At 37.9% G+C, this 23,577-nt stretch overlaps 2 protein-coding genes across 2 annotated transcripts in view; one reads left to right on the top strand and one right to left on the bottom strand.

Moving 5' to 3' along the window:
* The window catches only part of LOC106105666 (organic cation transporter protein-like), a 9,278-nt gene extending 161 nt beyond the window's left edge, over positions 1–9,117 (bottom strand). Inside the window, exons 1-10 of the mRNA XM_013286090.1 lie at positions 9,049–9,117; positions 8,640–8,966; positions 3,738–3,936; positions 3,071–3,171; positions 2,758–2,912; positions 2,221–2,480; positions 1,692–1,910; positions 1,424–1,568; positions 741–922; positions 5–63 (exon numbers count right to left, since the gene is read on the bottom strand). Coding sequence (XP_013141544.1) covers positions 5–63; positions 741–922; positions 1,424–1,568; positions 1,692–1,910; positions 2,221–2,480; positions 2,758–2,912; positions 3,071–3,171; positions 3,738–3,936; positions 8,640–8,953 — 1,634 coding nt within the window. The 5' untranslated portion in view covers positions 8,954–8,966; positions 9,049–9,117. The remainder of the gene's footprint in view (positions 1–4; positions 64–740; positions 923–1,423; positions 1,569–1,691; positions 1,911–2,220; positions 2,481–2,757; positions 2,913–3,070; positions 3,172–3,737; positions 3,937–8,639; positions 8,967–9,048) is intronic.
* Positions 9,118–10,773: 1,656 nt separating this feature from the next.
* LOC106105771 (organic cation transporter protein-like) lies at positions 10,774–22,685 on the top strand. Its single transcript, XM_013286208.1, has 8 exons — positions 10,774–11,076; positions 19,202–19,418; positions 19,508–19,608; positions 19,731–19,885; positions 20,012–20,387; positions 20,765–21,024; positions 21,478–21,659; positions 22,058–22,685. The coding sequence occupies exons 1-8, from the start codon at positions 10,946–10,948 to the stop codon at positions 22,205–22,207; spliced, it is 1,572 nt and encodes a 523-aa protein (XP_013141662.1). The 5' UTR covers positions 10,774–10,945; the 3' UTR covers positions 22,208–22,685.
* Positions 22,686–23,577: the final 892 nt, after the last annotated feature.

Genomic DNA, 23,577 nt, shown 5'->3' with positions numbered 1-23,577 from the left:
CAGCAGCGCCAGCGCCGCCGACAGCGCACACCCCGCGTACAGCGCCGTCTGCACACCTTTACTCTGCAAAACAAAAATAAAACGGCTATTTTAATCAATAAAATACGTGAGAAATTTACATAAAGTAGCGATTCCAGTGTCAAGATCGCAGATCCTATTATAAAAACCTTATTTTATTGTTTACATTTGTGAAATGTTCAATTGCAAATGTTAAAATTTAAATGAACAAATGACAACAAAGGCCTTTGACATTTACTGTTACCATAGTAACCTTGTGTCTTGATGTTGTCGGCTTGTAGTTTATTGTCTCTTGCCCGCATGACTGTTTTTTTTTTCAAATTTACACCCTAAGTTTCATCATCACCAGCTCACTATACGTCCCCACCGAGGGGCTCGGAGCCTACCCTAATCAGGGGTGACTAGGCCATAGTCAACCACGCTGGCCAAGTGCGGGTTGGTTGACTTCACACATATCTTTGAATTTCTTCGCCGATATGTGCAGGTTGCATCAAGATGTTTTCCTTCACCGTAAGTTTAACAGCGTGAAAATATGTAGCCTAAAGCGTGTCGTAAGTGCAGGACTTTTTATTAAAGAAATAATAATTCAAAAATATGCTGTGATTGTGGACATCCTACGTAACTTAGTAGTGTGTGTTTACGCTTTGTTATATTAAAGTATAGATAGTTAGTAATAGTATATTATATAGTATAGGTAGATAGATAGATAATGAGGTGTATACCAGTAGCGGCGTCTGCGGCGCGAGCACGGAGCCGACGCGGCCGAGCAGCGAGGCGGCGGTGAGCGCGCGCGCCCGCACGCCCGTCGGGAACAGCTCCGTCGTGAACACGTACAGCGAGTTGAACGCCGCCGTCGCCGCCAGCTTGCCCGCGAAGTACAGCCCCAGCCCCGCGCCCGAGTGCGCTGCAACACACAGCCACTGCCTACAGCTATATGTCCTTGATTGTATCGCACTGTACAGTCGCAGAAAACCTTGTTACTTACAACAAGACAAAACTTCTTACAAATAACTTACAATTAGGTAGCAGTGAGTTGTGCAAACTATAGGGTAATAATAAAAACAATTAGCTTCGTACTTTTAGACAACTTATTTAATTGATACTGTCGCTTTAAACTCAGAGCAACACTTCTCGTCAAGACTCGAGTTGCGCGCCAATCTATCCATACTTCTAGTGACATTGACAGCTGTCAGCTAGGGACGTGACGTTTATGCTGATAATCTAGAGTTGCGCCAATTCTATAGCTCGGTACTAATTTTGTTCCTAACAGTACCATGGACAACATTTTTTCGGACACATACATTTAAAGTCTGCTTCCTATAGCTTATGATTTCGCTTCTACAAAACCGTTCAAACGACAATAGCTTTAAGGTGGCACACCGCCAAAATTCTCGTTTGTACTTACTGACAAAGAACGGCGCGATACAAGCGACGCCGCAGAGCAGGAAGGCGGCGAGCACGGTGCGCTTGCGGCCCACGCGTTCTAGCGACATCATGATCAGCAGCGAGGCCACCATCTCCATTGTCATGTTTAGTGCGAAGTTTACATACTGCACACAAATACAATAACGTATAGGACATATAAACCGCAGTGACGTGTCGTATAGAAATATGCTCTGTGGCTACAAGTTTTGCTATAAACTGTTAGTTCAACAAGCTCTTTAGTAAGAGACCTTGTCGCCGGAGAGCGCGACCGAGTTGATGGTGAGTCCGTAGTAGACGAAGGCTGCGGCCGCCCAGCACCAGCCGCAAGCCGCCAGACGCAGCAGCAGTGGTCGTGACGTCACTAGCGTCGACCATGGCAACACACCACTCTTCTTACCCTCCACATCCTCTGTGTCTGCCTTCTCGTTTGCGATGATAGATTTTAATATGTTTTCATTTATTGTGACCTGCAATTGTTAGTGGATAATTACCAACTGGAGTTCCAAAACTTTATTGATAGCCGTAGGGAGAGGTTACCATAAATAAACTCTTTGTCATTTGCAATGGAAATTGGTTTACATTTTTCTAACAAATTCGTCACAGAGGGCAAGAAGTCTTTTTTGAAGAATTTTTGAAGAACTTTGTAATCTGTCACTAAACATATCAGCGTGTCTTGATCTAATCACGCACCAAATGCGACAATGTATGATGCAATTTATATTAAAGAAAAGGAGCGAAAAAGAAGAAAAAAGTCTAAGTATTTATTAGTTTGCGTACCTTATTCCAGCGGGCTGCTTTCCTGAGAACACCCGCGGCTCCCTGCGTGTCGCCCGCAGCGTGCAGCCAGCGCGGGCTCTCATCGATTAGGCGACAATAGAACGGTAGCAACAACGCGGGCGCGTATGCTGTGCGCACCAACCAGCGCCAGTACGGCACGCGCCACGCCAGCAACGCGAACACCACGCCCCCCAGACCGTACGCCACGCCAGTCGCGCACGCGAACGGCGCGCGTAGCGATGGACGGGCTAGCTCTACCACTATAGATTATACCAAGACGATGAGATACTTAGATCCACACCCGAAATCAAACTATGGCCATAGTTATAAATAATTTGATTAGAAAAAACACTTAGAGACTTCTTTGCATTCAAATAGTAGATTTCATTACTTTATTTAAAGACAGCAACTGGTATTGGAATCATTATCATTAGCCTTTATCTCTGGAATGTCTCGGGAAAGGCGTGTGTCCAACAGTGGGAAGATAAAGGTATTGATATTGAAAATAGTAAATATCACGTGTTCCAACCGACCCACCCATAACATAAGCGGCACTGCCGAAGCCGTACCCGAGCGCCGCCTCGAGGAACTCGAGAGCCACATACATATAGTAGTTGAGGGAGAATGACTTGATCAGACCCAACGCGCCAGCGCATCCTGAGAACACGCAGAATGCAGTACGTCGGCCCCAACTGTTAGAGAAAAAGTTAATTGTTTCTTTTTTTATTATGACGTCGTCACTTAAACTTACTTCTACCTAATTGGTTTTTTATAAAAAGGGGCGGAATTTGTCTTGTTTTGTAAGTGGAACACTGCGAGTTTCCAGACCTGTACAACGCTCACAACTTACCGATCGGAGACGTGTCCAGTGAGCAGCAGGGCTAGTGGCAGCGCGGCATTGCGCACCGAGCCCACCAGGGTGCGCCGCCACTCGCTGCACGCCAGGCCGAACTGCGCGTGCGCATAATACTTGTTAGGATACCCTTGTTAGGATCTACGTATGACAGTAGTCATCAGAAGCATTATTACCTATTACTACTACCTTTTGCCCTCGACTTCGGCCGCGCTGAATTAAACAAATGTGTTCTTCCAGACTATCCTCTACATCTTTACCGAATTTAATCGAAATCCGTTCACCCTATAAGGCTAGAAACTCTAACATCCATCTATCCGTCTAAACTATCGCATTTATAATACTAGTATAAAGTATGATTAACAACGAGGTATTTATGTCCACGTTTGAACAATTGGGAATAATGCATGTATTTTTTTAAACGTTTCTACTTGTTATAAGATAACTAGAAAAAAATATTAACTCATAAACGCGACCGGAGTCAGCTTGAGACACGTGACGTAAATAACAAAGTATACTTAAAAAAGTTTGGTCCAATATGGTGTCATAAGCATATTGCCTATTCAACCATAAGGCACAATTCTCAAGTCAACTTAAATACTAAAGATCAAAAGTGTCCAAACTACATAAAAACTAATTAAAATAAAAACGTTCAACTGTCTACCTCAGCATATACAGTATCATAGTTCTCATAGACGAAGTTATCGCATTCTAGAGTCTCCCTGTGGTGGTAGTCTTCTCGTGCGCAGGAGAGTCCTTCGCCCAGTGGTCGGTAGCGGCGGCAGTGGTCTGGCGACTGCAGCGCCGCCAGCGACTCGTTGCCAAACGACACACCAGCCCCTTCGCACTCCGGCACTATGCATCTAAAACAGGAGTAAACAATAAGAGGCGCACACCATTGACTAAACTCTCGCACAACTTTAGTACGATTGTCGATTTCGTAGCAAATTGAACTATTTAGTTACACAACTAAAAATCGAGTAGTGAGCGCACCTCCATATAAGCTTATAGGAAACAAAGCCAGACTAAACAGTTGTGCGATAGTTTACTTTCAGGTGTAGGCAGCTCTAAGAATAAAATGATACGTAAGTGAATATCCGGTGAGCCTGTGAGAGGACATTGTTACACTCTGATAAATCTAGTAACGTCGATGTCTCAATTTTTTTTGTTCAGAATTAGGAGTCGTTTGTATCTACGTTTGAATAGTTTTGTACAGTGCCAACAAGTCAATGATACCAACATAATCGCGAAAGTAACGTAGAGTAACGTCTAATGTTACCAGGAAGATTTTAGTCAACACCGAACAACTACCTAGACCATAACAAACACAAGTAGCATCTATTTACCTCAGGCGAAAACCTTAGCATTTATAAATAGACGTTTGAAAGTTATTTAAGCAGCAAGTGTAGTGAAACGCAGCCGGATCTGGGCGGTGGCTAGTTTTTCCACATAATCATAGGTCATTGACCTCGTGCAAATGTCGTTTTGTACAGAAATAGTGTTGCCAAGTGCAGGTGTCTAAATTTAGACGCATGTGAGCAGACAACGTAATAACATTACGCCCCCAACCTGCTTACAACCTGTAGCCGGGCGTATACTTTTCTATTTTTAGAAATAATTGCAGCAACAACTATTAGATCTACGCTTTTACCTACCACTACACTTAAGTTGATGTTACTACTTAATTATTGAACGAAACTAGTTAAAGTTCTTTCAAGTATATCTCTGAATATAAATATTACAACGAAAATAAAGTTATTTAATTTTTATAGAAGCCAACGATTTTAAATTGGTTTAGAATCGGAGAAGTTTTGTAGCGATTTACAATAAATTAACGATTCATTTTTGTTTGTGTTTCGATTAATCCTATAGATTACATTAAACTAACCTCAAAACATAAAATTGTAATACAAGTATAACCTTCGTTATGCATTTTGTATTGCGATGTGATATATATTAACATTTAATTAGGGACATGTTATTCCGAAAATAGTACAAATTATAATAAATTAATGAATATTCATTAAAAACATTTAAAACGATAATGGCGCGTAAAGTCTCAGCCATAGACGAGAAAGCATTTACATAGATAATTAGATAAATACCATAGTTAATTACAGTATTTAAATGCAATTACACAGAAACTCGTTGAATGCAGGCGCCATCTGCCGGTCATCCTTGCCTATTGGGCACAGACTATTAATATCTATGTTGCCATACAACCTACATTCCCTAAGTTATAGGTAATTAAAAAATAAACCAAGGATTCTGTGTATCGAAGTTTTGATTTAATTTGTAAAATAACCAATTAACGATACATAAAAAACATTTTAGCTTTGCTAACTTGTAAATAGCCAAAAACTGTACAGACAAGGCATAGTTTCCAGAGAATAATAAAATAATCGTTACTCATATGACAATAGTCAAAGTATAAATACTAATAAATATATTGGTACAGGTATTTTCGTTTTATTTTTAAATATTTTTATAAAACGTAAAGGTTATGTTACACGTAACACGCGGCAGTATCGGTTTCTTGCGACATTCATGGCTCAGTGGCGACATCTTTGCTCAGGTTTAAACCACACTGATTTACCGCATCCAGATTATATCACTTCCTGTTAAACACAGGGTAAATGACATAAATTTTATCCCAACAGTAAATATCGACGCATTTTTTTATTTAAAGAATTTTTAGTTGCCATTTTTAATCTATTTGCTATAAATCGCAATTAACGAAAAGAACATACTATTGTTTAGAGAGAGATCGATCCATGTTTATACACCAAACAATAAAAATCTTTCGATCGATCGAAGATTGGTTATTGGGTTCAGCAACAAAGTTTTTTTTTGTGTTTTAACACGTTTATTGTAAGGTTTTCATTGCACTTTCATTTTATTATTATTTATTGGTATGTTGATATTTAACAAGGTTAGTTTAAGTATTTGTTAACCCTGTTTCAGCTTACAAGTTACCTATAATCGTAACTTAAAGTTTATACAACCGCTTTCATATAAGGGAACTTGTTTCACATAAAATTATGATTACCTTCAACTCTCACTGTCTTAACAAAATTCATTATTACTAAAGCCTATAATTATTTTATATATTTTCTGATTTACTGTATACTAGTCATAAGCCGCGACTCCGTCCGCGTGGAATTAAATAAGTAAAGTATATTCTTTCAGACTATGCTCTCTTCGTCTCTGCCAAATTTAATTGAGATCGGTTCTGTCGTTTTTTTTTTTTTACTTTTGAAAAAGTGTTTAGTTTTTTTATTTATTTATTTATTCATTATGCAACAAACTCTAACAAACATCCATACATCCATATAAACTTTCGCATTTATGATATTAGTAAAAGCAAGATAAGATTTACTAATATTGTAAAGAGCAAAGATTTGTATTTTTATGTGTTGAAATAACTCAAAAGCTACTGGGTCGATTTCAAAAAATTACCATTAGAAAGCTAAGTTATCAGTGAGTAACATAGGCTATATTTTTATTTTTTAATTTCACGGCGAAGTCGCGAGCAACAGATAGTACTTTACAAAACAAGTTAAACAGTATAAAGCAAGAAACCATAACTTAAATACATAGTATTTAACTATAATAATGACTTCATTCGACGTCATCATCATCATCATCCTCCTCCTCCTCCTTATGCTACTCCGGTAGGGTCGGCACAACAGGTTTTTGTCCTCCACATAACTCTATCATACGTCATCTCAGTCATCACTCCCTTTTTGATCATGTCACGTTTCACGCAACCCATCGTGTTTGTCTAAATTTTATTTGCTTAAATACGAGGCTATTACGATTTGCAGACGTATCGTTATCGATATTTCGCAATTCGATATCTCTGAATATCTCGGTCTTTCATGATTGAACACGACACACTGTCTGCGAACACTCGGACATATTTAACAAAGTATTATTAGAGCTGTTACATAATGTGTGTTGATTCACGTGATGTGTATTTTGAGATGAACTTTGATGCACTGATGCCTGAATCATTATAATTTTAAACTTTAATGATATATAAATATGGTTCATATTAGTAAATGAACCACATAAAATGGATGGATAGGTTATTTTTACCTTCGTGTTATATTGAAATTGGATTTTATGTCGTACTGAATTTAAATGGCCCATCTTAGTGTAGATATCTGATAATTAAATCTACACTAAGAGTCACATATAAGTATGCAAGCATCGCGCGCAACTCGTCTGAAATTTATTTAGTCTGTACAGCGTTTTAGTATCGATAAAATTGCAAGATCAAACACAAGTGTAGATAATATCAACGTATACATTACTAGTGATAAATATTTAACATAATCAAGCCGTACTCGAAAGTTAATTTTTATTTATTTGTCATTTAGAGCATGCACACACCTGAAACTAAACTATCGCACAACTGTGTAGTCTCGCTTTGATTCCTATGAGCTTATATGGAGGTACACTACTCGAATCTTTGTTGTGCAACTAAAGAGTTGAATTGGCTGCGAAACAATTGACAATCGCACAATTGCAGTGGTAGTGCCCGCTTTAACATCTTAGCACTGCAGGGCCGGCACGCCCGGTGTAATACCACGACCACACAGAAGAAAGGCGTGAAATAGAAGCAATTCCGTGTTTCGTCTGATGAGTGTAGTGACGGAGGCCTAATTTAAGTCCTTTTCTCTTTACCAACCTTTTCTTATAAGGAGAGGTTGGGAAGTGGAAGTGGATTTGACAGTGGAGGTGTTGCATAGGAAGGGGAAATATCCTCTTTATGTGTGTCTCCTCCTCTGTCGTATAAGGGTAGGCAAGGCATCTGCAATTGCGGATGTCTATGGGTAGCGGTCGCTTCGCCATTTTGGCGATTTCAGGTGGCCGCTTGCTCGTTTGCCACCTTATGTTGTAAAAAAAAAGCAATAGCAGTGCGATAGCTTAGTCAGTGTGCACCTCTTAATATGATTTAATGTAATTAGTTTTTACAAGAAATAAATTAGCTAGCTTATTTCTAGTTTATTAAAAAGAAATGGTTTCAATGTATATTTTTTTCTAAACATATGCTACACAGTAATAAGGGCAAGGACAGTTTGTGTCGGTCTCTGGCGACTAAAATAAATAAAAGTCAAATTGAGAATCTCCTCTTAAAAGTTGTATTATCTGTGGTAAAAATAACAGAATCTTGTAAAATTTAGCCACATCTGATAGTTAGTTAGTTTTTTTTTGTAATATAAGGTAGCAAACGAGCAAGCGGCCACCTCAATCCACCGAAATGGAAAGCGACCGCTGCTCATAAACATCCGCAATTGCAGATGCGTTGCTTACCCTTAATTGACGGAGGAGGAGATGCACATAAAGAGGACATTTCCCTTTCCAATCCTTTCCTTAAGAAAAGGGTGAAAAAGAAAAGAGACTAAAATCAGTGTTAAATTGTGAGAAATACTGACTTAAATGCTACTTAATTTACTTATTTATTAAGTACAAATAAATATTACAGAAGTAATTTAACAAGCGACAATAATAAATGAAACTGTTTATGTTTATAACTAAAAAAAAAGTTTAAACGTACCTAAAAGGCACCGAGTCCGCGACAAATACATAATTCAGTGAATACATAGCAGCGAAAAGGTTAGGTAGGCAGAGGAGGGTTAAGACATAACGCTGGTAGGGACCGAAAGGTCCCAATTGGAGTAACGCACTCTCCAATGCGTCTCCACCATTCTTTGGCTGGGTCTCTCCGCTCGAGTTCGCTCCACTTGTGTCTACTCCAACCTTACTCACTCTACTCGAATTTACTCTGTTTGTATCAACTTCAGTAATGTTTATATTTGTCACTCCTCCTGTCTCACCCGCGCGCGTTTCTACCGACACACGGCCCGCCATGTCGGAGCCAACACTGCTACACCGAGACGAAAAGGTTTCTCTTATCGGTATTGAGAAGTTTAAGATAAGAGAAAATTAATTTTCTATACGCCTACGTTTGAAAGATAAACCTCGTATTTCTGAATTAATGTTTTTAGCCTTACGAGCCTTTAGTTTTGACTTTGTTTGCTTTGTCATCTTTCAAATTTAATAGATATTCTGTCATGGATGTATTTCATTTTGCGTGCAGCTAGACTCTTACGCCCTAAGCTTAAGGCTTTATTTTCTTTATTTTAACTGCAAGAGGTAAAGATAGAACACACTCCTGTTATATTATTACCTCCATGCATTCTGTTTTATCTGTAAGAAAGACGTTCGTAAATCAGTTTTCATTAAATAAAAATAAATGTATTGGCGATGGCGAAATATAATTGATAATCTTACTTCCGACATATTATAAATGCAAGAGTGTAGACGGATGGATGCATATTTGTTAGAATTTGTGGCCTAAACTGTTGACTGGATCTCAATGAAAGGCACAGATGTAGGTCAGTCTGGAAGAATACATGAATTAATTTCTTTTATTTATCCCGCCAATATATCCCAAGTAAAGATATTAACAATGTTTTAGTTGTCTTTACGTATGCGTTTGTAGCCATATATCAGCATCTGCGTAGATAACGAGTAGATATATCAATAGCTTCTGATAACGCTCTCAAAGTAATCTGTGATCAGCATGGTAACATTGTTTTAAGGTTAAATTGTAATTTATCAATTAAAAACTACTAGTTAGTTCTGGAAAGGTAATATGAATGATGGAAGACTAGTTACGCAAATTACTTTACTTTAGTGGTCGGGGAGTTTTCATGAGATTTTATCGGTCCTGAAATAACGTAATAACCTCTATGTTTTAGCTTGTTTGCGTAACCATACGAATGTAGAAGAATCAACAATGGTCAGGGCTGATATTTTTTAAACCTTCAGTGAGCTAGTCAGCCTAAAAAGTCTTTATGTTATTAGGTTTAACCTATCTTGCTAAACAACTGTGAATCTTGGGCTTACTTTATATAGCACCACAATTTTGTACTTAGAGCAAGCGCTCTTAAGCTCATGATAAGCTCTTAACTTAAGAAAGCTTGGACACACTTCAACAAACATAATCATATTTTCAAAAATTATTTTACAAATTTACAATTTCATTTTACAAAAAATGTGTGGCCTATGTGTTCTTCCAGACTATCCACTACGTCTTTACCAAATTTAATCGGGATTTGTCAAGCCGTTTAGGCTACAAACTCTAACAAAAATCCATCCATCTAAACTTTCGCATTTATAATATTAGTATGAAGTATGATAATCAGTATGTTTTTGAACAGGAGTCGCCAGTACACCTTGATTACCGTCAGTTATCCAACTTATATCTTAAAAATACATTGTAACTTAATGTTGCAACTTTGCATTTCTAATTCAGCAGGCGTTCAGCTACTCTTTTTAGAACTGGCGATCGCTTCCAAGTGTTGCAAGCGTTTATTAGGATCGTGATCTCATGGTGCACGCATGCGGTGCAGATTCACAGTGCGTATGACTAGCAGTGGCCATTGCAAATGTCAACGACCCCTGTCAGCCGGTGGCCAGCTGTGGCATACAGAATGTGGCCAACTAATAATAAACCTCATTATATTTTTAAAGTGTGTAGTACGCGACTGTACTAACCGGGAGCACGTGGCGGTACACCCGCAGCGCATTATCACCCGTAATGCGTTGAGTTAAAAGGTAAATTGCTGTTTATCGGTGATCGGTTCAACTATCGAGTAAGCGGTTGCCTATCTCCTTTCATATAATCGTGGTGCGCGGCTCTTGCGGTTGTCCATTCCCGCACGGACGTCCACGCCGGCGGGACGTTCGCGAACCATAGACAACTTTCAGAAACACGTAACTTACGTGAACCATAGAGTTAACTGGGTTAGGTTTTGAGGGGTATTGGGATTAGATCTGTGTTGTCAGTGTTGTGATATGGAAGGCGAGTGTGTTGGCGGGTTCGGGCGCTGGCAGGTGAGGCTGGCGACGCTGCTGGCGCTCCCGGTGCTGCTCACAGGACTCTACGGGACTAATTACGTCTTTTTAGCTGCCAGTACACCCTATAGGTAAATATTTCCTGAACAAACCGGTAACATGTAAACAAGTTTGCATTTAAGCAAGTTTTTTGTACTTGCATTCAGATATTTTTTGTACTGACGTTTATAATGTAAATAAACAACTCACCGAAGTAAATGTCTCATACAGTTTTTATCTATTGATTTTTCGGCTTCAAAGTCATATGCTGAAGTTTTTTTTTTAACTATGCTTCAACCTCTATTGGTAAATTACCAATTACATTATTTTAACTGGTCAGAAATTGACTATACTTCATCAATTTTAATTTTAAATACACAGGCGTTATGATAAATTCCCGCAAACAATTCTACTGCAACACACGAAAAAAAATACGAAAGTAATTAAAAAGTTATCTACAATTAAAGTATTAACTGTGTATTTCCACTGTCAACATACTTGAAAAAACATTGCTATCCTTCTCACACTTGTACAATAAAAAAAAGTATATCGTGTACAAGTTATATAAAAGCGTTGGAACCAATTATAAAAAGAGACGCAATATTTTTTAATAAAAACATCGCACGAATCGAACTCGAGCAGAATCGAATAAATTTGAAAATGTAAACTCGGGTTCGTTGTCAAGGTCATTTCAGGATCAAATCGGGCCCAGATACTGCATATCGTATATTATTGAATCGGTTATAATTTAAAATGAGTGCATTAAACTACTTTCTTTGAGTCTACAATATTTGAAAAATAACATCGTTATAAAATAGATTACTTATTGTTGTTTTAAATATTTTTTTCTAATATAAGTAGCCAGTACTCATCCGGAAACTTCTAAGTTCTCAACAGAATATCAAATCACTGGTCACTCAGCCTATAATATCCGTTGTCAATAAATATGTCTAACAAAAGAATATTAATATAAAAAAAAAAACCAATAATGAGTAAACCAGCAATTACAGTATATTGTTTTATAATTATTTTTATAATAAATACGCCTAAACTTACGACAACTATTGGCCATATATTTTCGCGCGTTTAATTTACGGGTGAATAAATTGGTAGAAATGGTCATGCGAGAAAGGGACAAAAACTACAACCTTAGCAGCCAAAAAGTAAGATTTCCATGGTAACGGTAATTGTTAACCAATGGTAAATGCGTTCGAAGTCATTTGAGCATTTGAATATTGTCATTTGCAAATAAAAGTATTACGGAATGTTAATAAGAAATTAATTGTTTTTTTTAATATGCAGATCACGCACTGGAACAGCTAGTCAATAGTATGACCACAAAATAACCTTTTATTGTAAACACGTCCAACACAACGTGTTATTAAGTGTGTAATAAAATAACTTTATTATTCTCATGATAGTAACTTTTATTATGTAAATGCTAAACCATTTGCGACGCTTGTACCGTTGCAAAATTAAAAAAACAAATTTTATAACCTAAGAATAGTCACTATAATATTTTATTTTTATTCTTATCGCCTGAGTTTAAGTGATTTAAAAAAATGCTGAGTAAAAAAATGTAATACGTATATGGACTGAATGGATAGATGGTAAATTGAATAGTCTCCATGACAAGGAAGTATGGTTTTGGCGCCAAATTAATTGGGAGCGCCGCGCCGGTTTTGCGTTTATCTGTGCCTGATATTTTTCACGCGACCAAAATAAAAAGAACACGCGTTCGCGATTTCCTAGCGTTCGTTTCTAAAACAGTACAATGACTCACATAATTTAAGTTCAAGAATCCTGACCGATATCTAGCACGGCGCCATAACGTGGCTGAAAGCTTTATTCCATGAGAAAAAAAAAGTAAGAATCACAGACTATGCTATTTTTAACCAGCGATTTCTCATCAGACATTGGCATTATTTTTAAATGTAGCTTTAATCAATTTTAAATTTTTGATTGGTGTCTAGCATTTTGGTTTGAAATATAAAAGGCGAATAATTTTCTTTTCAATTTAAAAGGACCAATGTCTTTTAATTGAAAATTAAAATTAAGAGGTTTGCATAACCGAAGAAACTGTCATGGCGCGTTAAACAAGAACAGTTATGTACTCTATACTGATGTATGTAACTACGAGTGTATGATCTTTACTTAGCTAGCTCAGAACTTATCGTTAGATGCCAAATATGTACTGATCTACTTTAATGATGAGTTAAGTGGTAACACTAAAGTAGTAACACCATTTTATGTAGAAGTGCTAATAATATTTGCATGTTAGCACTTCAGCAAGGCCTAATCAGTCATTAAACACGTGTGTTTTGTGTCGAATATTTACCGTAGAGTTTGATGGCCTTAGCTAACCTTTTTGTTTGCTATTAATGTAGGTCAGAGTGATTAGCTTGATTCAAAAAGATTCCACACAACTTTATAAATATCAACGATTTAATTTTTTTTAATAATCCATACATATTTAGTTATTTTTGTAATTCACAATAAACATATTCTAATGCATTGTAAAAGGCATCGTTGCAAGTTTCTTGATAATTTCCAATATTATTATTTGCTAAAATTGAACGCTGTACTGTCCGTGTACTTACCTTGGTCATGCATTCTTTATTAAAAAAATCTATGTGAGTTAGAAAAAAAATAAACATACGGTGTTTGTTTACGCGCCGTTTGCATTATCTGTAGGTCACGTGACGGACGCCGCGAGGCGCGCACGTGGCGTGGGCGCCAAATGTGAAAATTATTTTTATGTCTGAATTGTAAAAAATATTATCGCGTGTGTCGAATTTATAAATCGCTGTTTTGATTATTTTTAGAATTGTTTCAACTCTTATTCAGAGTGCCGTAGAAATTATTAGAGATAGTTTTTGATGTTCATATTGGTAATATTAAAGATTTTTTTCAATTTATTTTTAAATTAGTATGATCCAATTTTATTGTAGCTTTATTTTTGAATAGGTTTTGTTTTTAATACAGCGAAATTAAGTCAGATATCGTTATTTAAAATTATTATTTAATTAAACTGCAATATTGTGTGTTTACGTCCGGTGTGAATCAGTCTTGTTTGTTAAATTCTCTTACACACGTGTCGAGTTAACAATGTTATTATTTCATTATGTTAATTAATATCCCATAAAGTTCTTTTCCATAGTAAATAAGACATATTGAATAAAATTGTGCTTTATCGCGTATCAGTAATTGTTCTAATAATAAATGCGAAAGTTTGTATGGATGGATGCTTATTACGTATTTCTAAAAGGGTTTAACGTATCTGCTAAAAGGCCCAAACGTAAAATATAGTCTGGAAGAACTTATTTTTTTTAAATTTCGAGCGGATAGAGTCGTAAGCAAAAGCTTCATTACTTCAAGATTACAAATTACAAGAGAATAAACAGATTATGTTGCAATAAAAATTACAAGAATCCTCCTATTTTAATGATAATTCTTATCTAATGTTATTGTAATTAATAAAAAGTCAGTAACCGTAATAAATGCCGAAAGTCAAAACATTTATGCGGTCGACAGATAATGTGAACTGCAGCCGATAGAGGTTTACGTAATGTCAAAAATCACTGACCCAGTAATACAGACTAAACAGGGTTATCATAAAGACCTTTCTCCCATGCACAGTTAAAAAGATAAAAAAAAAAAAATAGGCAAATAATAAGAGACGATATTGACTAAAAAACGAAGTATTTATGTTTACAAATGCTTCTTTTTCTATAAACGGGTGAATCCAAATTTATTCCTACTTTAAAATTAAGAATAATAAATATAAGGCCATTAGAGGAATTTATACACAGTCCGTTACACACGTTCACTTTCAATTGAAAAGTCCGCTTGTCAGAACTAGACGTCTATAGCAGTCTTTAGAAAAAAAAGTCATTCAAATCAAACTTTACCTAAAAATCTCTAACAACAAAACATAGTCGTTTAATTTGACTTATCAGATTTCTACTCTTGCGTAAATTGGGGTCGATTCATTTAATATTTTATTGTGAAAATAATTCTTTTATAACTGTGGAAACTTCATGAATTTAAAAGAGCAAAAAATAAACACAAGGACCGCTTTTTCCATTAGTAAATGACATTTCAAATTAGTTTGCTTGTAAGACTATGTTTACCCTTGTCAACAATGGGTCGTGTCTTTTAGTATTCCATCAAAAAGACCTATTTAACATTTTAACACTACTCTTTCATAGTGTATTTGAGATGAACTTGTCTTGATCTATAATTCTTTAAGTACGTCAAAGTTTATCAACTTGAATGCTTGATTATTTTCATCAAACAGATGTCCTTAATTGACCGAAGAATAAACACGAGTGTTAAATGTTAACGTCTCTTTGTTAATTACGTTGCCAGCCGATGATCACACTTGGTATGGAGTAGGGTTACCATCAAAATGGTTTTCGTAGTAGTTTTCCATCTTACAAATATAAAATGCGAAAGTCTAAATGGATGGATTTTCGTCACAGTTTGTAGCCTAAAATGCTTAACGGATCTCGATAAAATTTGGCATAGATTTAGATAATAATCTGAAAGAATACATAATCTACTTACTTTTGTTTTTCTTAATTCCACGGACGTAGTCGCAAAGCTAGTTTTAAATAAACGCCGAAAGAAAACAATAACGTAATACATGCACAGCGGCTGACGATATTTTGATATTTTGTGAAGATCATGAGGCTAAATGATAAAAAAACATGTGGCTTAAGTTGGATGTTTAAAAAAAATATTACTAAAAATGTTTTGGAAATCACCAGATAGAAGTCAATAGTATATTTTTAGTTTGGATTGAAACGTAATATAATTTTTTTATTTTCTTTTTATTGTTAACATTTGTTACGAAGAGGTCCGTAGGTAAACCAGGTGGCCAGTCACGTGAGAGGCGCCGGTAACTGGTTTGTGCTAAATTTAACGCAAGCGGTTTCGCTGGAGGAGTGGCCAGTCGCTCACTTGAAATGGAATTATCCCATAGTTTTTATCGAGCTTGCCAACTTGGACCGAACAAGAATTTACTAAACTCATTTGTTAGTCACGACACAAGTTGGTAGTATCCTATACAAATGTATATAAAACGAAGTTATAACTAACTGTATACTGTGCTACTGAATTATCTTACTAATATTATAAATGAGAAAGTTTAGATGGATGGATGTTTGTTGGAGTTTGTAGCCCAAATGGCTGAACGGATCTCGACAAAACTTGGCATAGACCTAGAGGACAGCCTGGAAGAACACATAGGCACTCAGTTCTGTTTTTAAATTCTACGCGGACGGAGTCGCGGGCGAAAACTAGTAACATCATAATATGAACGATACGTCATTCAAGTACAGAAAAAAGACATTTCATTTTCCTTTCCTGGAAAAGTAAAAAGGGAATCCATTCCATTTTTACTTTTCCTAATTAAAAAAAAGGAATTTCTGGAACTAGACTCGGCCTGTAATACTCAAATGTTTTCCAACTCCTAGACTTTAATCCATGCTTCTAACAGTGGTAGAGCCCGCTTTAATATCTTCGCACGTATGGGCCGGCTCGCCCGGTGTAATACCACGACCACACAGAAAACAGGCGTGAAGTGGAAGCAATTCCGCATTTCTTCTGATGAGTATGGTGCCGGAGGCCTTTATTTACTCCCTTTCCTTTTCCACCCTTTTCTTAAGAGAAAAGGATGGAAAGGAAAAGTGGATTTGACGGTGGAGGGGACGCATAGGAAGGGGAAATGTCCTCTTTATGTGCGTCTCCTCCTCCGTCAATTAAGGGTAGGCAACGCATCTGAAATTGCGGATGTTTAGGCAGCGGTCGCTTTCCATTTCGGTGGATTAAGGTGGTCGCTTGCTCGTTTGCCACCTTATATTATAAAAAAACGCTTCTTTGATAAGAACAATTCTGCAATAAGTGTTTGATAAGGGTTAGTTTTAGCAGTAGTTAATAGATGCTATGTCGCGTGACGCGTGTTAATCCACGCAGCAGTTCAAGCCAGCGCTAGCCGCACGCTTATCTACGAGCATCCGTTAACTTACACGCGCGGTCAAGGGTTAAGATATTGCACTATTTATCTCAGACGACAATATTCAAGTCCGAGATAGATTCTAGAACATAAAGAAAGGTAAGCAAAAAGATCAAGCGAATTTTCGAGACGTTTGAGAGCGTGCGTACACCTGAAAACTAAACTATCGCATAATAGCTTAGTCTCGCTTTTATGTTTGCAACTACTTGATTTTTGTTATTGAACTAAACAGTTGAAGGCTGCGAAACAATCGACAATCGTACAACAGTTATGCGATAGTTTAGTCAATGGTGTGCTCTAATAGATTAAAGGAATTAATGAAGTAGTGTAATCAACGCTCTACTCTCGCAGTCAATGTGCTGGTTACAAAAACGAGATTAAAAAATATGTACATATTATGAATCTAAATGGGTTTAATGTTATTTACTGCGGTTTAAACCGTACGTTAATTAATAAATGCCCTGACACCGATTCCTAAACAGGCAAATTGGATGCTGGTACTTTATCTTTGTACATAAATGAATATTGAATACATATATGTACCATAAATAGTAAAATAAGGACTTAGAAATTAAAACTTTGATGGAACTATGATTGTGTAGTTAATAAAAACCTGTTTTGATTTACAAATATAGGGTTTTAGCTCTTTTTAATTTTATTTCATGTCTGTTGCTGTTATTTACCAGCGAAAGGTGGTATTTTAACCAGTCTTATTATGCACAAATGAAAGGAAATCTCAAGCGTAATAAACTAAAATGATTCATAAAGATAAAGATCTTTTAAAAAGACATATTTATGTATTAAATGATTCTTCGATTTTTAATTCATTATATTAAGTTGCCCGGACAATGTTGTATTCACTTCAATGAGTCACGCATCGCCGGCGCTTCGCCGCGTGCAATGTTTCTTTATTTTTGTTTTTTGCCATCTCTTCTCCAATATTTTTCCGGGACAATCTCTTGACCTTGAACCTCGACAAACTGTCCTTTGCGTTCTCGCTTGTAAAAACCATAGAGCTTTCTACAAAAAACTACATGCAATGTGATAGATAGGCTAATATTTTTTACTTGTTGCCGCCTTTTTCCAGTTACAATGTCAATGTCAAAGGTTTTTACGTGTAAACTTTTTTTTAGTAAAATTGGATTGCAATTCTTTTTTTTATTTAATTGTTAGTAATCGAAACTAGATTTGCTTAGCACAATAGTAAATTGACTGTGTTTTTCAACAGTTTTGTAACTTTTATGAATCCTACAAGTTTCTATTAAAAAAAGTAAAATGTCTGTCATTTATTCAAAAACAAACCGGTTTTATTAAGCGTGATGTGTGTCCACCAACGCAGATACAAAATTTATTTTTTTACAGTAACAGCAATAGGTTGAGAGAAAGTACGCGACGTCTGTACATGTCACGTGATGCACACGGGACTGGAAAGTTACCGCTCAGTAAACTGAGAACGCAATATGACGCAGAGGGGTATAGTCGAATAAACTGAATGTCGACCCCGTGACCGAATGGTTGAAGTGTTTGTATTTAGTTTTTAGCCAGTAGTAATTTTGCTAGAATGGCTGGTGGTCCAGTCGTCGGACAGATGAAGAAAAAAACTGCATCAGGAAATTATTTGCATACGGTTGTTGTTGCGAATTGGCGGAGCGTCTGGGAAATTGTCTTCATCCGCCGTTTAAGATACACTCTTATTGACTTTAAATGGTTTAACTGATGTTACAATTAAGCATAATTTACCAATTGATAAGTAGTAAATATCGATGATACTTAGATTATTATTAGATGATGGAATTCGTAAAATCTTTTTTTTTTGGCTACCTAAGTAATTTCTTTTTTCAAACACATAAGTAGTCCATTGAACTAACTTCTACGAAACAGTTGACTAAGAATGTTTCCTAATACGTATCTAGTTTTTAGTTATACTGTTCGGTTTTTTATTTTTATTACATTATGCTTTTTGTTACATTTACGTGCTATACAATTTGTTTGTAATAAATACATACATTTGAAGGCATTTGTTGTTCCTAATAATTTGGTAATTGCAATTCTCGCACTTTTTACTGCTTGCAGACACATTATCGTAAGGCGTTATTAGCTTCATCCGCAGGAAAGTTTAAAGCTTAAGATTCCACTACACAACGACATGTATGCCAAAAAGCATATAAACATACTAATATTTATGACGTTGTTTTCAGATGCCACATACCAGAATGCGAAGACAACGGAACGTTAGAGGCTGTCTCTCCAAGCAGCTGGTCTCCGGGTTGGGCGAACTTTGCGCTGCCGGCCGACGACGCTTGCTCCCGCCATACTGCGGTCGACAATGCCTGCGAGCAGGACTCCTTCGACAACACTTCCAGCGTAGTGTGTGATAGCTTCGTGTATCTGGAGCACAGGAGTATCGTTGCTGAGGTGCGTTGGTGACTACCAGTAATGATAAGTGCTAGAGGTCGGTCTTCTCTATTGGCAATTGGAGTTGATGAACTTTTTTATCATTCCAGTTTAACTTGGCATGCCAGGAGGGCAAGCGCGCGCTGGTGGGAACAGTGCACAACGTGGGCATGCTGGTCTCGCTGCCTATCATGGGCTACATCTCCGACAAGTAAGTCTTTGCTGCCTAAATATACGAAAACAAAGTTATCCATTCCACTGTTTAAGTAAGTTTGGGAAATCGTTTTCGGATTTTATTTCGTTTTCTTATTAATTTTCTTCCTTTTCCTGTAGATGGGGCCGACGGGCAGCGTTAGTAGTTAGCGGAACAGGCGCTGGTCTACTCGGTCTCTGCAAATCTTTCGCCGGCTCGTACACTGCATACATCCTGGCCGAGTTCCTGGAGACGGTGCTGGGCGCGAGCGTCTATCCCGCAGCCTTCGTACTCAGTGAGTTCAACAGCTTCTTCCAACAAGTAAAGCGCTGAAGGTCTATGCCTAAGGTATAGCAGAGTAAATCCTACCAATCTGTTTATAAATCTGTATTTTCAATTCGTTTCAATGTATTCTTTACAGTGATCGAGTGGCTGGGAGTAGAACAGCGGATCCTGGCGAGTCTTCTCCTTGGAATACCACTATCTGCTGGCGCGGCGACCTTGGCTCTACTCGACTACTTGACCGGCTACTGGCGGCTGTGGGCGCGCGTGGCGTATCCTCCGTCCTTCCTTCTTCTCCTGTACCCTTGGTTGCTGCCGGAGAGCGTGCGATGGTTGGTCGCCAACAACAAGCTACCTCAAGCGGCCAGGGTCATCAAGCAGGCCGCGAGGTGGAACAGGGTGGCGGTGCCCGAAGACGCTATTGACAAAATGCTCGCTACGCAGTCCGAACCAGTGGTGGATAAGACTGAAGTCGAAGATGATGAAGAAGAGAGCTTATTTAGAGCTTTTATGAAGTGAGTACACCGGTGTCTATTAAGTATTTTGGAGTATTGTAGGAGATCATAATAATTCGAGACATTTTTTATCGGAAAACGGGCAATCAGTCATCTGAATTTGCGGAAATGGCGAAGCGTATAGCCCGTAGACGTCCGCAATTTATCATAACTACCTACTCCTCCTTATCCTACTCCCGTAGGGTCGGCACAACAGGTTTTTGTCCTTCACATAACTTTATCATACGTCATCTCATTCATCACACCCTTTTGATCAAGTCACCTTTCACGCGATTCATCCATCTTTTTCTAGGTCTACATCTACCGGTTACCTACTGCTGAGGTGTTCAAAGGACTCGATTTTGATATGTTTTGATATCCATGGAGTATTTGTGTAGATATGGCGAGCTGCGTCGCCGGCTGCTGACGTGCTTTGTGTGGTGGGCGTCTGCGGTGTTCGTGTTCTACGGGCTGGCGGTGCGCGCGCACGCGCTGGCGGGCAGCCCGCACGGCAACTACGCGCTGCTGGCGGCGGCGGAGCTGCCCGCGCTGCTGCTCAACACGCTGCTGCTGGACCGCGCCGGCCGCCGCCCGCTGCTCACCGCCGCGCTGCTGCTCACCGCGCTCGCGCTCGTCGCCATACCGCTCCTGCCCGACTGTCAGTACATACATAGCTCTACGACTTGCGATACTGCTAATAGACCGACTAAAGACAGTGACGAGTAGTAGGATAAACAAAGAGATGAAAGGATTATATACTTTTAAATAATGACTAGCTTTCGTGCGCGACTCCATTCATGTGGAATTAAAAAACAAAAGTGAGTGGTCTATGTGTTCATCCAGACTATCTTCTACATCTGTGCCAAATTCAATCGAAATCCGTTCTATGTCTACAGCACTGTAATGATTTTGAATGCTTATATGACAAGAGTAATTTGACGACCTAGACAAGCCCTAGCGTAGCAGCTAACATTAATGCGGTCTTATCCAAAGCAGTTTTGATGACTTTTGATATATATCTCTCTAGGGAGCTGGGCTGCTGTTCGCCTTCCTTAGCGACGTCTATTATTATTATTGTTGGTGCTTATAATATTGTGTTATGTTTGTCCAGCGGAGGGTGTGTACGGCACGGCGCTGTTCCTGGCGGGCAAGGTGGGCGCGACGATGGCGCTGAACGCGCTGTACGTGTACACGGCGGAGCTGTTCCCGACGCGCGCGCGCCAGCGCCTGCTGGCCGCTTGCTCCACCTGCGGCCGCCTCGGCGCCATACTCGCCCCCCTCACGCCGCTGCTGGTGAGCCTACACTATTATTCTGATTATATTAACAAAAACTTTATTTCTTACTAGCTTTCGCCCGCGGCTCCATCCGCGCGGAATTAAAAAAAATGAATTGTCAAACTAATCTACCTTATTTAGACAAACTATAATTGTGATCTACATCACTAATGCGCGGTGCACACTTGGCCAGTACAGTTGGACAATTTCGGCCAGTCATAAATTGTATGAACTCACTGGTGCCATTTAGTATTTACACTGAGCCAGTTGCTTATCAGTTCAGTCATTGAGTGCTACAACTGCTGCATTATGAACGCTAACTGGTACCAGTGTTCATACAATCTGTAACTGGCCGCAACTGTCCAACTGTACTGGCCAAGTATGAACTGCGCATAAACAGCTGATATATTTATCAGGCTGTGTACGGTACGTGGGTGCCGCCGACACTACTGGGCGTGCTACCGCTGGCGAGCGCGGCGCTAACACGACTGGTGCCGGAGACGCTCGGCCGCAGACTGCCGGATCGCTTCCGCGACCTTCAACAACAACAGGACTCCCTCGCGTAACCCCCCCTCCCCCTGATCTCAACACCCCTTTACCATTATATTAGGTTAGGTTACAACTCGTAAACAGCTGCACTCAAATATTTTAATAATTAAAAATCTTACTAGATTGTCACTAAGCGGCTCTTAGTTAAGTAAAAATAACCAATCTTCGAAGGAATTGTATTTCCTAATAACTTAGTATAACGATAAGTTATAACATTGTTAAGTACAAATAAGATTTAGTTTAGTCTAGTTTAGTTAAGTTTTCTTGAATTGTATTTACAATACAGTAACGTTTTATTTTGAAATCTAAATGTAACACAATAGTACAATAATTTGTATAAATATGAAATAACACGAAAATTTGTAAGACATTGTATATTATTAGATTTTCTCGGTGCTAATTTATGTAAGAATGGTTTGTGCCTTTTTATGTAAAAAAATATATTAAAAGAGAGCAAAATAGCTTATCTACAATATACCTTATTAAGGTAATCTCAAAGAGATGTTAAATTCTTTTATATGTGTAAAGAGTATAGCTCTATAAATTGTGTTAAATCTAAGTTTTAAAAAATAAATAAAAAAGTGAAAGACATCTACTTAAAGATACAAAATATAAGAACATATGTTACACAGTAGTAATATAAAATAATAATATAGTAACAACAAGTGAGTTTTAATTTTTATAAATTTTTTTCTTACAAATGGAACCGATAATTAAAAATGTATTCGGGTAATATTACAGTTTAAATATCTATCTACGCACATTATTTTTTTCAAAATTGTACACTGTACCAGCTCGATAGAATTTACACGGAAAAATGCCTGTTTTTCGGATTCCCTGGGGTAGCCTTACCTTAAGCGCGTACGCACACCTTTCACTAAACTTGCACACTACGGTTGTGCGATTGTCAATTGTTTCGCAGCCAATTCCACTGTTTAGTTGCACAACAAATCGATCAGTGTGCGCACCCACATGTAAGATTATAGGAATCAAAGCGAGACCAAGCGAGCGATAGTTTAGTCAAAGTTGTACGCGCGCTCTTATAGTCGAATGTAATCGAGAAACTATTCACCTATAAACTAGCAAACAATGTAATTTATTTTCAAAAGTTATTGTCAAAAGTGATAATAAAAATATATCTGACTAGCTATCGCGATTCGGCTGTGCGGAATTTAAAAACTTTAAAGAGCCTATGTGTTCTTCCAGAATATTCTCTACATTTATTCATTCATCAATCCATTCATCAGTTTTAACAAACTCTGACGAATATCCATTTATCCAAACTTTCGACGTTATAATATTAGTAAAATTATAATTACACCTTCATAAAGGTTTTTTTTTATAATATAAGTTGGCTAACGAGCAAGCTGCCACCTGAATTCACCGA

The sequence above is a fragment of the Papilio polytes genome, unplaced genomic scaffold, assembly GCF_000836215.1.
Source record: "Papilio polytes unplaced genomic scaffold, Ppol_1.0 DF822733.1, whole genome shotgun sequence".
NCBI classification, from domain to species: domain Eukaryota; kingdom Metazoa; phylum Arthropoda; class Insecta; order Lepidoptera; family Papilionidae; genus Papilio; species Papilio polytes.
The sequence above is the reverse complement of the archived record's forward strand: the minus strand, read 5'-3'. Positions and strand labels throughout refer to the sequence as shown.